A 12,012-nucleotide genomic window follows, 5' to 3' on the forward strand; every position below is an offset into this window, starting at 1 on the left:
TGTAAGCAAGCTAGGTGTGTAGGACATACTTGTAATCCCAGCACTCTGGGAGACTGAGATAGGAGGATCTCAAGTTTGAACCTAGCCTGGGCAATTTAGCAACTTAGTGAGACCCTGTCTTAAAAAAATAAAAAAGAACTGGGAATATAACTGAGTGCAAAGGCCCTGAATTTAACCCCCAGTAATAGGGGGAAAAAACCTAGATACAAGAGTACTTATTGTATACCATATACAACAGGACCTCTGCATCTGTGGCTATGGATTCAACCAAACTTCAATCAAAAGTATTTGGGGAAAAAAATTATCTGTACTGAATATGTACAGATATTTTGTCATGAATATAGTATAACAATTATTTACATTGTATTAGGTACTAAGTAATCCAGGTATAATTTAAAGTACACATAAGAATGTACATATACTACCACAATTTTATATAAGGGACTTGGCCATTCACAGATTTTGGTATCTGAGGAAAGTCATGGAACCAATCCCCTACAGAAACCAAAAGGACAGCTACAGATGAAACTGCAGTACAGAAAGAAGTAATCTATGGCTTCAAAAACAAAAACAAACCAGCAGATGCCTGGAGAAAAGATTAACAGGAAAGGTTTATGAAGAGATCTTTCTGAAGTGACAGAAAGTCCTATAATTTGGTAGGAGTATAAAATACAAAATTAAGCAGTTAAGTTTTGTGTATATTTTTTAAAACTATTTAAAAATCTGGTAGAGGAAAGAAGTGGGCAGAGGTTCTACTGAACAAGAAACCAAAGAACATCACTGAAACTAGGTGATGGACAAAAAGAGAGCTCACTATACTATTTTGTTAACTTTATGTATGTTTAAAATTTTCCATAATAGAAGTTTTAAAATAATTTCAATTCACTCTCAGTGGAGGAAGAAAATTGTTAATCACTGTTCTTCACATAACTTAAAATCTCTTAAGGAATTATCTAAACTTCCTTTTCTATCCCAAATAATCCCTGTCATTTATACTTTCTTTACTATTATTCATTATAGTTGTAGCTCACCTTGAAATCTGCTCATGTTTTCCACATCTGTCCATGTACTAATTAGCCCAAACAAGAAATGGGGTGGAAGTAACACATCTTTAGCCTCCACAACATGACCAGCAGTAAGCTATCTACTGTAAATACATTAACCATTTAAATCCTAAAACTGAACATAGCATCTAATAATTTCATCTTATCTATTTACTTCTTTTTTACTCCTCTGCCTTGCTAGAATTTTCCTTCAATGGCTGCATGGATCTTATTCTGTTCACTACTTCCATTTGGCACATACCAAGAATTCAGTAATTATGTATAACTGAAAGAATTAAAGAATGTAGTATCAGAGAACACTAATTAAGTATCTAATTAAGCTCTTTTTTTTTCTTTTCTTTTCTATTTTTTTTTTTTTTGGTACTGGGGATTGAACTCGGGTCCTTGCGCTTGCGCAGCAGGTGGTGAAACCACTGAACTAAATCCCCGGCCCAAATTAAGCTCTTTTTTGAAGACAATTTTTTTCCCCTTCTAGCTAGCACAGATTATTTTGCCTTTAATCTTACTGGACTCTGTATCTATGTTGTTATGTATTTGTTACAAGTGGAATGGGACAGAACTTCACATTTTCTCCTTATTCAAAGTTTAGCTGGGTAAAACAACTGTAATCACAGCTACTTGAGAGACTGAGGCAGGAGGACTGAAGGTTTGAGGCAAGCCTGGACAATTTAGCAAGAACTTGTCTCAAAATAAATAAAAAGGAATGGGGACATAGCTAGAGTACTTACCTACCAAGCATGAGGCCCTGGGTTAGAGCCCCAGTATGTCAAAGAAATTAACTAAAATATTTTAATATAGCAAATCAGTTTCTCCTATATACTTTAACAAATCTTTAAATGATGTGATTTCTATATATAGTTAATTTTTCTGTTTATATTCACATGGATAAAGAAAAAACTCCTAATAGTTTTTGATAGTCTTAAATTGTTATCACTACCACATAACTTAAAAACTGTAAATATTTAGAATTCTTAAAAGGTATAAAATGCAGTTAAATTATTACTGAGTTAATAACAGATTATAATAAAAACATCAATTTTACTTCATAAGAATTTAATATAAAACATGAATTGTCTAGTCATTTCACATGCCCATTTTTTGATTGGGTCTTTTATTTGGTGGGGGATCTAATTTTTTTCAGTTCTTTATATATTCTAGATATTAGTTCTCTGAGGAATAGCTGGCAAAAGTTTTTTTCCCATTCTGTAGGTTGTTGTTTATTTCTGTTGCTTGCTTCTTTTGAAGAAATACAAATGGCCAATAAATACACGAAAAAATGCTCAATACCACTGAGCATTCAAGAAATGCATATTTTAAAAAATAAATAAAGAAAAAAGAAAAAAATGCATATTAAGGGCCGGGGATTTAGCTCCATGGTTCCAGCACCTGCCTCACAAGCAAAAGGTCCCAAGTTCGATCCCCAGTACCAAAACCAAAAAATGCATATTAAAACAACATTGAGATTCCATTTTACCACAGAAAGAATGGCCACCACCAAGAAATCAAATAACAAATGCTGGCAAGGGTAAGGGAGAATCCCTTCTATACTGCTGGTGGGAATGTAAACTAGTATGACAGTACAACCATTACTGAAGTCAGTATGGAGAATATTTAAAAAACTGAAACTAGAAATTCCATTTGACCTAGCTATTCCCCTTCTAGGTACCTTCCCAAAAGAGTTAAAGACCTCATATTACAGTGATACATGCACAACCACGTTTATAGCACAGTTAATAATAGCTAAATCTTGGAAGTGGCCTATGTGCCCATCAACAGATGGATTAAAAAAATGTATTTACACACAATGGAGTACTACTCTGCCATAAAGATATACACTATGAGACCATAATGTTAAGCAAAGTAATTCGGACACACAAGCTTAAATATCACAAGGTTTTTCTTTCTTTTTTTTTTTTTGGTACCAGGGCTCGAACTTGGAACCTTGCACTTGCAAGGCATGCAGCGGAGCCACTGAGCTAAATTCCTGGCCCCACATGGTTTATCTTATATAAGAAACTTAAAATATAAATAAAGAGCAAAATAAAAGATAGATAATAGGAAGTAGGGAAATACATCTTTCTCAAAAGGGAAAGGGATCAAGAAATGCAATAAGGCAGAGGGACGGAAAGGAAAAGGGATGAAGAAAGAAATTAGGATGTATCATGTACATGTAACATGTACCAACTCCACACAAGAAATGTAAGTATTATGTATTGTAAACATGACTGAAAGAAAAAAAAAAAAGGAAGGGAATCAAGAGTTGGATGGAAGGGGGAGGAAGAGAAGGGAAATGAGGTGAAAAAAAGAAATTAAGATATATTGTACACATGTCCTAATTCTTCATAAGGAAAGTAAACATTACGTACTTACAAACACGTACTAATAAAAAAATATTTTAAAACTAAGCACATACATAAAGTTTATGATCCCTTGAGTGAATCAAGAAAATCTAGATTTGTTCTCAAAATACATTCTTCAAGAAACATTTGGGGTGTGGTTTATAAGTAGAACTATCAATACTTTGAATTAGAATTAGAGTTCCACTTCAATGTTGGAAAATAATCTTTTCATTCTACATAAAATCCTCAAAACATACATAAGTTAAAAAGACCAAGAGGAGTCATTGACAGTAGAGCCATAAAATACAAAAATTGAGTAAAACACCTGTTAGTTAAAGCATGTGAGTTGTAAAACCAAAATTCTTTCTCATTAAATGCTCTACCCCAGAAGGTGCAATTTTTCTGACCAACTAAATTTTTAAAAAGATTGTTTTAACATTCCGAAGCATAAAACATGAGAAAAGTAAACATCAAGTGAAACAATAAATCATTCGCAAAGAATGACATTATATATATAAAACTTTATTATTTAAAAAACATTCACAAATGTCTTATGGATATCATTTGCCACAAATTCAATCCAAATTCTTTGCACATGCCATTTCATGATTATACATTATACATAACTTTTAAAATTAAACATTTAATTAAAAGGTGCCAAGTATAGTAAAAGGCTTAAAATAACAGAGGTTTCAAAGTAAATAACAATTCAGAGCCACAAGCAAATAAATCTGACCTTTTCAAGTGGCTTTCCCAAAGAGTTTCCAATCAGTTTCCAGTCATTTAAGACTTCTTCAACTCTAGAAATAAACCTAGGAAAAGGAGAAAAAACTTTCTAAATATGTAACTGCACATTTTTTTCCTATTAGTACAATTTTTTTTAAAAGGTATGTTTCATATTCTAACACTTTTTATATTGAGACAGTCTCATTTGTGTAGTTCAGGCTGGCCCTGAACTCACAATGTAGCCCAGGCTGGCCTGGAACTTGCTGCAACCCTCATCCCTCAGCCTCCCAAGCGCTGAGATTACAGCAGTGTGCTATCATGCCCAACTATATTTTAACATTTTGATTAGAGAAGGCTCAGTAAGTTACTTTAGGGTCACTAGCCTAAAGTATGAATACAAAATAAAAGCAAAAATTTAGCTCATGAATTCTTAAAATTTTAATTCATTTAAGTCTACGTACACAAAAACAAAAGCTTGCCTTCTATAAAATATAAAATTTTTTTAATATATGTAAATTAAGAACAAATATCCCTATTAAAATGATATAATGAATTTGGACAGAGGGAAGTAAAAACTGACAGACTAAAATGATACTCTTTATGAAACTGATAATTACTCCCCATCCTTAACCTAACTAACCTGTTAACTTTTCTTTTAAATATATTTAAGAATTCTGATTTGCCTTCCCCCCAAAAAAGAAAACATTATCTAAGATCTCTGCTCATTAAATAAAGTTTGAAGGGATAGTTGAGAAGAAATTCCAAGTAAATTTGTCAGTTTTAAGGAATAACAAAGAGATTTAAAAACTATTCACTGTAATCTTTAATGATAAAAAAGAACTGAATTCTGACTAGCAACATGTTCAACATTAGTAAATGAAAACCACAGTCTAACTTCTTATATAAGTTAAATATGAAGTAATCAAATGCAACACTGCTTCCTAAAACATCTAGGAAGTACTGCTAGAATATTTCTAGTCAAACTATTCAACGGAATCAGATTTTTTATGGTAGCACTATAAATTAATATTTACATTTATTTTAATATGATAATGATAAATTACAGTTTATGATTTCACCAAACCTTTTCATTAATCCCTCTTTAAAATCAAAAGTAGCATTAATTCTTATTTTGGGGCAGTCAAACAGCAATTACTAGTTTTGAAAACAACTGCCTTAGAAATAAGTTTTACATATTTACAAGAGAACAAATAAAAACATAGAATATACCTATAAGTGAGCAAAATTTTGCATAAAATATACAGGAGGCTAGGACTATAGCTCAGTAGTAGGGAGCTTACATAGTACCTAAGAGGTATTGGGTTCCATTTCAAGAATCAAAACAAAGCACTAGGTGTACAATAAACTAAAGGTAAAATACTGGAAGCTACTTTAATGTTCCCTTGCAGTAAATAGGTGTGGTACATTCACTCAATGGACAAATAAGCACTCATTAAAAAGCTTGGATTTTTTTGGTACCGGGGATTGAACTCGGGTCCTTGCACTTGTGTAGCAGTCGTCGAAACCACTGAGCTAAATCCCTGGCCCTAAAAATTTTGTTTTAAAGACTTCTAGACTTAATTGACAGATTCAGTAGAGTAGCTGGATATAAGGTAAACAATCAAAAATCAATAGCCCTCTTGTACAAAAATAACAGGCTCACTGAGAGAGAAATTAAGAAAACAATTCCTTTCACGACAGCATCCAAAAAACTGAAGTATAGGAATCAGTCTAACAAAGGAGACAAAAGACCTCTACACTGAAAACTACAGCACTTTGAAAAAAAGAGATTGAAGAGGATATAAGAAAATGGAAAGATATCCCTTGTTCCTGGGTAGGAAGAACCAATACTGTGAAAATGGCTATACTTCCAAAACTGCTATACAGATTCAATGCAATCCCAATTGAAATCCCAACAGTATATTTCACAGAACTAGAGAAAACAATCCAAAAATTCATTTGGAACCAGAAGAGACCCAGAATAGCAAAAGCAATTCTAGGCAACAGAGACATGACAGAGGGTATCACAATCCCCAACTTGAAACTATACTACAAAGCCACTGTGATAAAAACAGCATGGTACTGGCAAAGAAACTGACCTGAGAATCAGTGAAATAGATTAGAAAACACAGAAACAACTGCAGACATACTCAGCTACCTTATCTTTGGCAAAGGAGCCAACCATCCTCATTGGAAGAAAGATAGCCTATTTAATAAATGATGTTGGAAAAACTGGATTTCAACCTGCCAAAGATTAAAACAAGACCCCTATCTTTCACCAAGCACTAAACTAAAATCAAAGTGGATTAAAGATCTAAATATTAAAACAGAAACACTAAACTTGCTGGAAGATAAGTAAGATAGAATTCTCGAAGACACTGGCATAGGAAAAGATTTTATGAACAAATCCTCAGTAGCAGGAACTAGAAAAAAGAATCTACAAGTGAGATCTCATCTTATTAAAAAGCTTCTGCACTGCAAAAGAAACCACCAACAGAGCTAAAGGACAACCTACAATGTGGGAAAAAATTTTTATCAGCTGTTCCTCAAAGGTCTACTATCTAGAATATATAAAGAACTCAAAAAAATCAGACACCCCCCCCAAATATAAAGACCCAATTCAAAACTGGGCATCTGAAATAAACAGGCATTTCTCAGGTAAACAAGTAAAAGCAGCAAATAAATATATGAAAAAATGTTCAATATCACTGGTTATTCGAGAGATGCAGATAAAAACAACACTGAGATTCCACGCCTCCCCAGAAAGAATGGCTGCTATCATGAAATCAACCAATAACAAATGCTGGCAAGGCTGTGGGGAGAAAGGAACCCTTCTCCATTGTTGGTGGGAGTGCAGACTGGTGCAACTACTGTGGAAATAAATATAGAGATACCTCAAAAAACTAGGACTAGAGGTCCCATTTGACCCAGCTATTCCTCTGCTGGGTATCTTTCCAAAAGAATTAAAAGAATCATATCACAGCAATATATGCACACCCATGTTTATAGTAAGTAGCACAGCTTGTAATAACGAAAACTTGAAACAGCCCAAATGCCCATCAACTGGAGACTGCATAAAGATGTGGTTTTTCTATAAAACAGAGTACTACTCAGCCATAAAGAAAAACTAGAGACATTTATAGCTAAATGAATGCACATTGAGGCCATACTCTTAAGTGAAATAAATAGGACACACATGTAAATACTGAATAGTTTCTCTGGTGTGAAAAACTAAAAGTGTAAATAAGGTTCAAATAATATAATTGATAATGTGAAATAGGAAGAAAAGGTCTAAAAGAGTAGGGGAAATGGGAAGGGTAGGGGAAAGGAAAGAAGGGAAAAGAAAAAATACGAGAAAAGGAAAAAATGGAAACAAAGTCTCTGTAAATAGGGAAGGGTGGAGCGGGTGAAGGGAAGGCAGGGAAATGCGGAAAAAATAAGAACTAAGATACATCATGTAAAGGTACAAGATCCCAATGATGAATGTAACTGTATTTTATACCTAAAATGTACCAAATAAACTTAATGAAAAAAAATTGTTTTGAAGAACATTTGAGGAAACAAGAAAATGTTCATGCTAGATGAAAAATAGAAGCAACAGAAATAAGTATTGATATGGTTTGATCCAAAAAGTCTTATGACACATGCACACAAACTAGAAATGTCAAAAAATTAAATGGTAGTTATATACTGGTAGTAGATTTATAGACATTTTGTATTTTACTATGAGGTAATACAGCTATAATAAAAATAATTTAAAGTGTAGCTCTCACAAAAAAAGGAATACCTTAAAATACTTATTGTATGACTTCTAAAAGGTATTAGCAAAAAATTTAGACTGTATCATATTAGTACTGAGACTTAAATAGAAAAATTCAGTAACTTTTTCCTTAAAAGCTCTCTAGATCTTATTGAAGGGCTATTTCTGACTCTATGTTCTATATTTAGTTCCTCTGAAATATGCTGTTTGATGAAGTTTCTTTCCCTTTCTAGCTCTTATGTCAATTTCTAATTAAAGATTCATTTGTATTACTTGATTCATGTCTGTCACTTCCACTAAACTGAACATTCAATAAGTAGGAACCATATCCAGTTACCTACCACCATATCCCTAAATTCTTAATTTCTTGACTGTATTTGACATGTGGACATTCAGTAAATACTTCTTCAAAGGACAAATGATAAAAAGAGTTATGGACCTCTACTTAGTCCTCTCAATAAATTATCTGTAGGGCATATAACATACTGACAAGAACTTTTCATTCAAACATTAAACTCAAGGTTTAAGAGATTTCAGTGTCTTAGCATTTTTCTAGTGAATTGTGAAATACTGGTTTTGTTATATAAACAAGAGGATAAAAGCCAAAAACAAAATTTCCTACTTTGTGATAGTCCCCATTAACATGTTAACAATTATTTCTATACGAAGAGCTAAATATTTAATATACCATTTCAGGGTATATAAAAATATTTAACTAAGGGAAAGCAATTATTTTTCCATTGACACACTGACCTTTGCTCACTACCTCCCAACCACCAAGATTCAAATCACATTTTTCTAACTACCCTCAGGTATCAATTTCAGATAGGTATAGTGGCCTACACCTGTAATCCCAGCACTTGGAAGGCTGAGGCAGGAAGATCGCCGTGAGTTCGAGGCCAGCCTGGGCTACATAGCAAGTTCAAGGGCAGCCTGAATTACATAGCAAATCCAACTCAAAAAGCTGCCTCAGCCTTCCAAGTGTTGGGATTACAGGTGTGGAAACCAAATTCAAACCCAACAGTTCATCACTTTGACATTTCCTTACTTTCAATTTTTCAGGCAAGAAAATGTAGTTCCTTATTTGACTCTTTTCACTCTTACATATATCAAACATATCACCCTAAGTCTTCTTTAAAATATTATATAATCTTTCCTCTCTATCATCCCTTTTTCTCCAGTCCCCAAATCACCATCCTATCTCTAAATAAAGGTAAAATGTTTGCTTTTAATTTACCTCGTGTCCTGAAACAACTCCTGTCAACCTAAAGTCAAGGGTCTCTCACTACGTATTTTCTTAAACAGTGATTCTAAGTATTTTCTTAAACAGTGATTCTAAGTGTGGTCTCCTGTTCAGCAGTATCTACATGACCTCAAATCATGTTAGAAAAGCACATTTTGGGGTTCTACATCAGACCTTCAAAATCAACAACTATGAGGGTAAAGCCCAGCTATCAATGATTCTGATGGGCACTAAAGGTTGAGAGTCAATTGTGAAAAGGACTAACTTTAGATCCCTTCACTCAGCTTTGGAGACTATTCAAACCTGGTCTCATCTTCCTTACTAAACTTATTTTTTCCTATCAACAGATGGCACTTCAGTCCTTATTTCTTCATGAAGTCCCAAAAGTTCATTCTCACCTATGTCTCTTTTCATTTTCTTTTTTTTTTTGGTACTGGGGATCGAGCTCGGGTCCTTGCAATTGCACAGCAGGCGGCATAACCAATGAGCTAATCCCCGGCCCTCTCTTTTCATTTTTAACTGACCACTTCCCATTTCAGGGCATTTCACTTTCCATTTCTTATCTTCTCCTCAAATGTATCTTGAGAAATGTTTTAGTCCACAATATTATCCCTATTTAAACTATTTTTATAGTTAGTATCAATTGGCTTACTATTTTAATTATTTGCTGTTTTCGTTTTTAACATATGGATCAAGCTTTTCTCCATTAGTATAACTGAATAAACTACCTGCTCAATTAAGTCTTTCCAGGGTGGTTGCGTCCTACTAACTGCTTTGGGACAGGGAGGGAGAGTTTATACTATGGGTCAAACTTTAATTTCAGCAAAAATCTTCAAATTTTCCTATTCCACATAATACATGATTTCCACTGATTTTTCTCTCCGAATAGGAATGATTATAAAATGCTACAATAACCTAAACACTGACTTCAACACCAATAAAACTGAAAGGAGGGCCGGGGATTTAGCTCAGTGGTTCTGCCACCTGCCTCACAAGCGCAAGGACCTGAGTTCGATCCCCGGTACCAAAAAATAAACAAACAAAATAAAACTGAAAGGAGTCTGTGATACTGAACAGAAAAACTTCTCAGCCTAAGCTATCATTTCTCTACAAACTCGGCTATTAACTAATTTCAATAACACAGTTTCACACACACAGCTGTTCATCTGAGTTTGACAGGCAGAGGAAGCCTGGGTATACTATCCACTGATATGTAACAACTAGAATCACAACATTCCAAAGCCATATGCAGACTTTGTATAAAGGTTACTCTACAAAATGGGACGAAGATGATGGGTGTGTGGCAGATAGAAAACCATAAAAGGGTGTAGCAATATACACAGGAATAAAAAATCAGCTGCGAAGTGAGCTAAACGGAAATGAAAATAAAAACATTAGTGATAGCCTCGGAAATAGTTTTGCGGCTGAGCAAAGATGTACGGAAAGTGATCTGAGAGTAAACAAAACTTTGTCAGAAAGCCGGAGTCTTCCGGGTTTGGCTGACGCGGGCGGGCAATCTACTCAGACGCGAGATTCAGAAGAGCCCTGTAGCTAACCAGAGAAGGGAGACAGCAAAGACCCGGGGCCTACTAGTTGTATTTTTCTCACAGGAGAGGCGTCACATGTGTTGTGTTTGGGTTAGGGAAGCGGCAGGACACCAGGGCCCAGAGTTGTGGGAACCAAAGACACGACTCACCTTTCCCATTCCGAAGCAGTGGTGAAGTCTGTCATCTCAAATACCTCGGACTCGGGCTGTGGGAAGGGGAGGAAAGTAAAGGGATTGAGCGATGATGTGGAAGAGTGAACTTAGTGATATGGACGGGCAGGAAGCAGAAACCTCACCTCACTGTCGGCCGCCATGTTGAGGAGCGCCGGCCGGCCGCTGGGGTTGCCGGGAAGAAGAGCCTAGGAAGCCCGACCGAGAACGGCAGTGGGCGTGGACTGGGCGTGGACTGGGCGTGGACTGGGCGCGGCCCCGCCCCCTAGGGCCCCGCCCCACGTTTGGAAGTCTTCCACACCCTAGAGAATGGCCTTTATTCTTGGGGCGGGAAGAACTTTAGCATTCCCTCCAGGTCCCCTCTAGCTGGTTTAGTCATATTTGAAATTTTCCTGTAGCGACTGCAAGAAAATAACAGAAGCAGGGTAAGACAAGGCCCTAGATTCATGTGGATAAAACTGTATTTAAAAACGCAAAGCACATTGGGTTTTTCATTCAAACTTTATTGATTACCATGAGCCAGGTGCTATATGTAAACTCACCTACCCTATCCTCTGAAGAACTTACCCAGTTCGGCTAGGTAATGAAATAAAATCCTCATACTAGTTATCTGGTTTCTGGGAAGAACAGCAGGCCCTTCGGTGAACACTTCACTTTTTAAGCAGTTGAAGAACAGAAAGGATGCCAGCTAGCAGTTAAGAATTCTACTTCATAATACTGAAATATTATAGATGAAATGATACCATGTCTGGGATTTGCTTCAAAGGAAAGGAAGGAGGAAAATGAATGGCGATAGGAATGAAATAAAAACCTCTCAATATATAGTCGTTTAACTGGTAATAGGTACATGAATGCTAATTATACTGTATCTTCGAGTTTTGTTTAGGTTTGAAACTTTTCTTAATTAAAAAATTTGTACCTCATTTAATGAGTTTTGCAACCCAAAGAGAGAAGCTGGAGGATATGCAGCTTCAGTACTAAAAAAAAAATCCTTAATCTTAAGAGTTAGAGACATCAGAGATTATGTGATGTAGATAAAACAATTGAGAAAACTGAAGGTCAGAAGTTTTTAGTGAGTGGTATTGAGGATGAAACACATGGTCTCATATGCTAGAGAAGTGCTCCACCACTAATTTATATCCCCAGCCTGTGGTCAGAAGAAT

General features: G+C 35.3%; 1 protein-coding gene across 8 annotated transcripts in view; it reads right to left on the reverse strand.

Moving 5' to 3' along the window:
- Positions 1-11,070, reverse strand: part of Rab3gap1 (RAB3 GTPase activating protein catalytic subunit 1) — a 163,332-nt gene extending 152,262 nt beyond the window's left edge. For 3 of the 8 annotated variants that reach the window (XM_087195707.1, XM_004836111.4, XM_087195694.1), the window contains exons 1-3: positions 10,975-11,070; positions 10,829-10,884; positions 4,140-4,215 (exon numbers count right to left, since the gene is read on the reverse strand). In XM_087195707.1, the coding sequence (XP_087051833.1) occupies positions 4,140-4,215; positions 10,829-10,884; positions 10,975-10,992 (150 nt within the window). In that variant the 5' untranslated portion in view covers positions 10,993-11,070. The remainder of the gene's footprint in view (positions 1-4,139; positions 4,216-10,828; positions 10,885-10,974) is intronic. The other 5 variants (XM_087195712.1, XM_004836112.4, XM_087195697.1 and 2 more) reach the window with 3 other exon arrangements.
- Between the last annotated feature and the right edge of the window lie 942 nt (positions 11,071-12,012).

This window comes from Heterocephalus glaber, unplaced genomic scaffold (assembly GCF_053883595.1).
Source record: "Heterocephalus glaber isolate CG9 unplaced genomic scaffold, H.glaber_assembly_v1.0 deba00000347, whole genome shotgun sequence".
NCBI lineage: Eukaryota > Metazoa > Chordata > Mammalia > Rodentia > Bathyergidae > Heterocephalus > Heterocephalus glaber.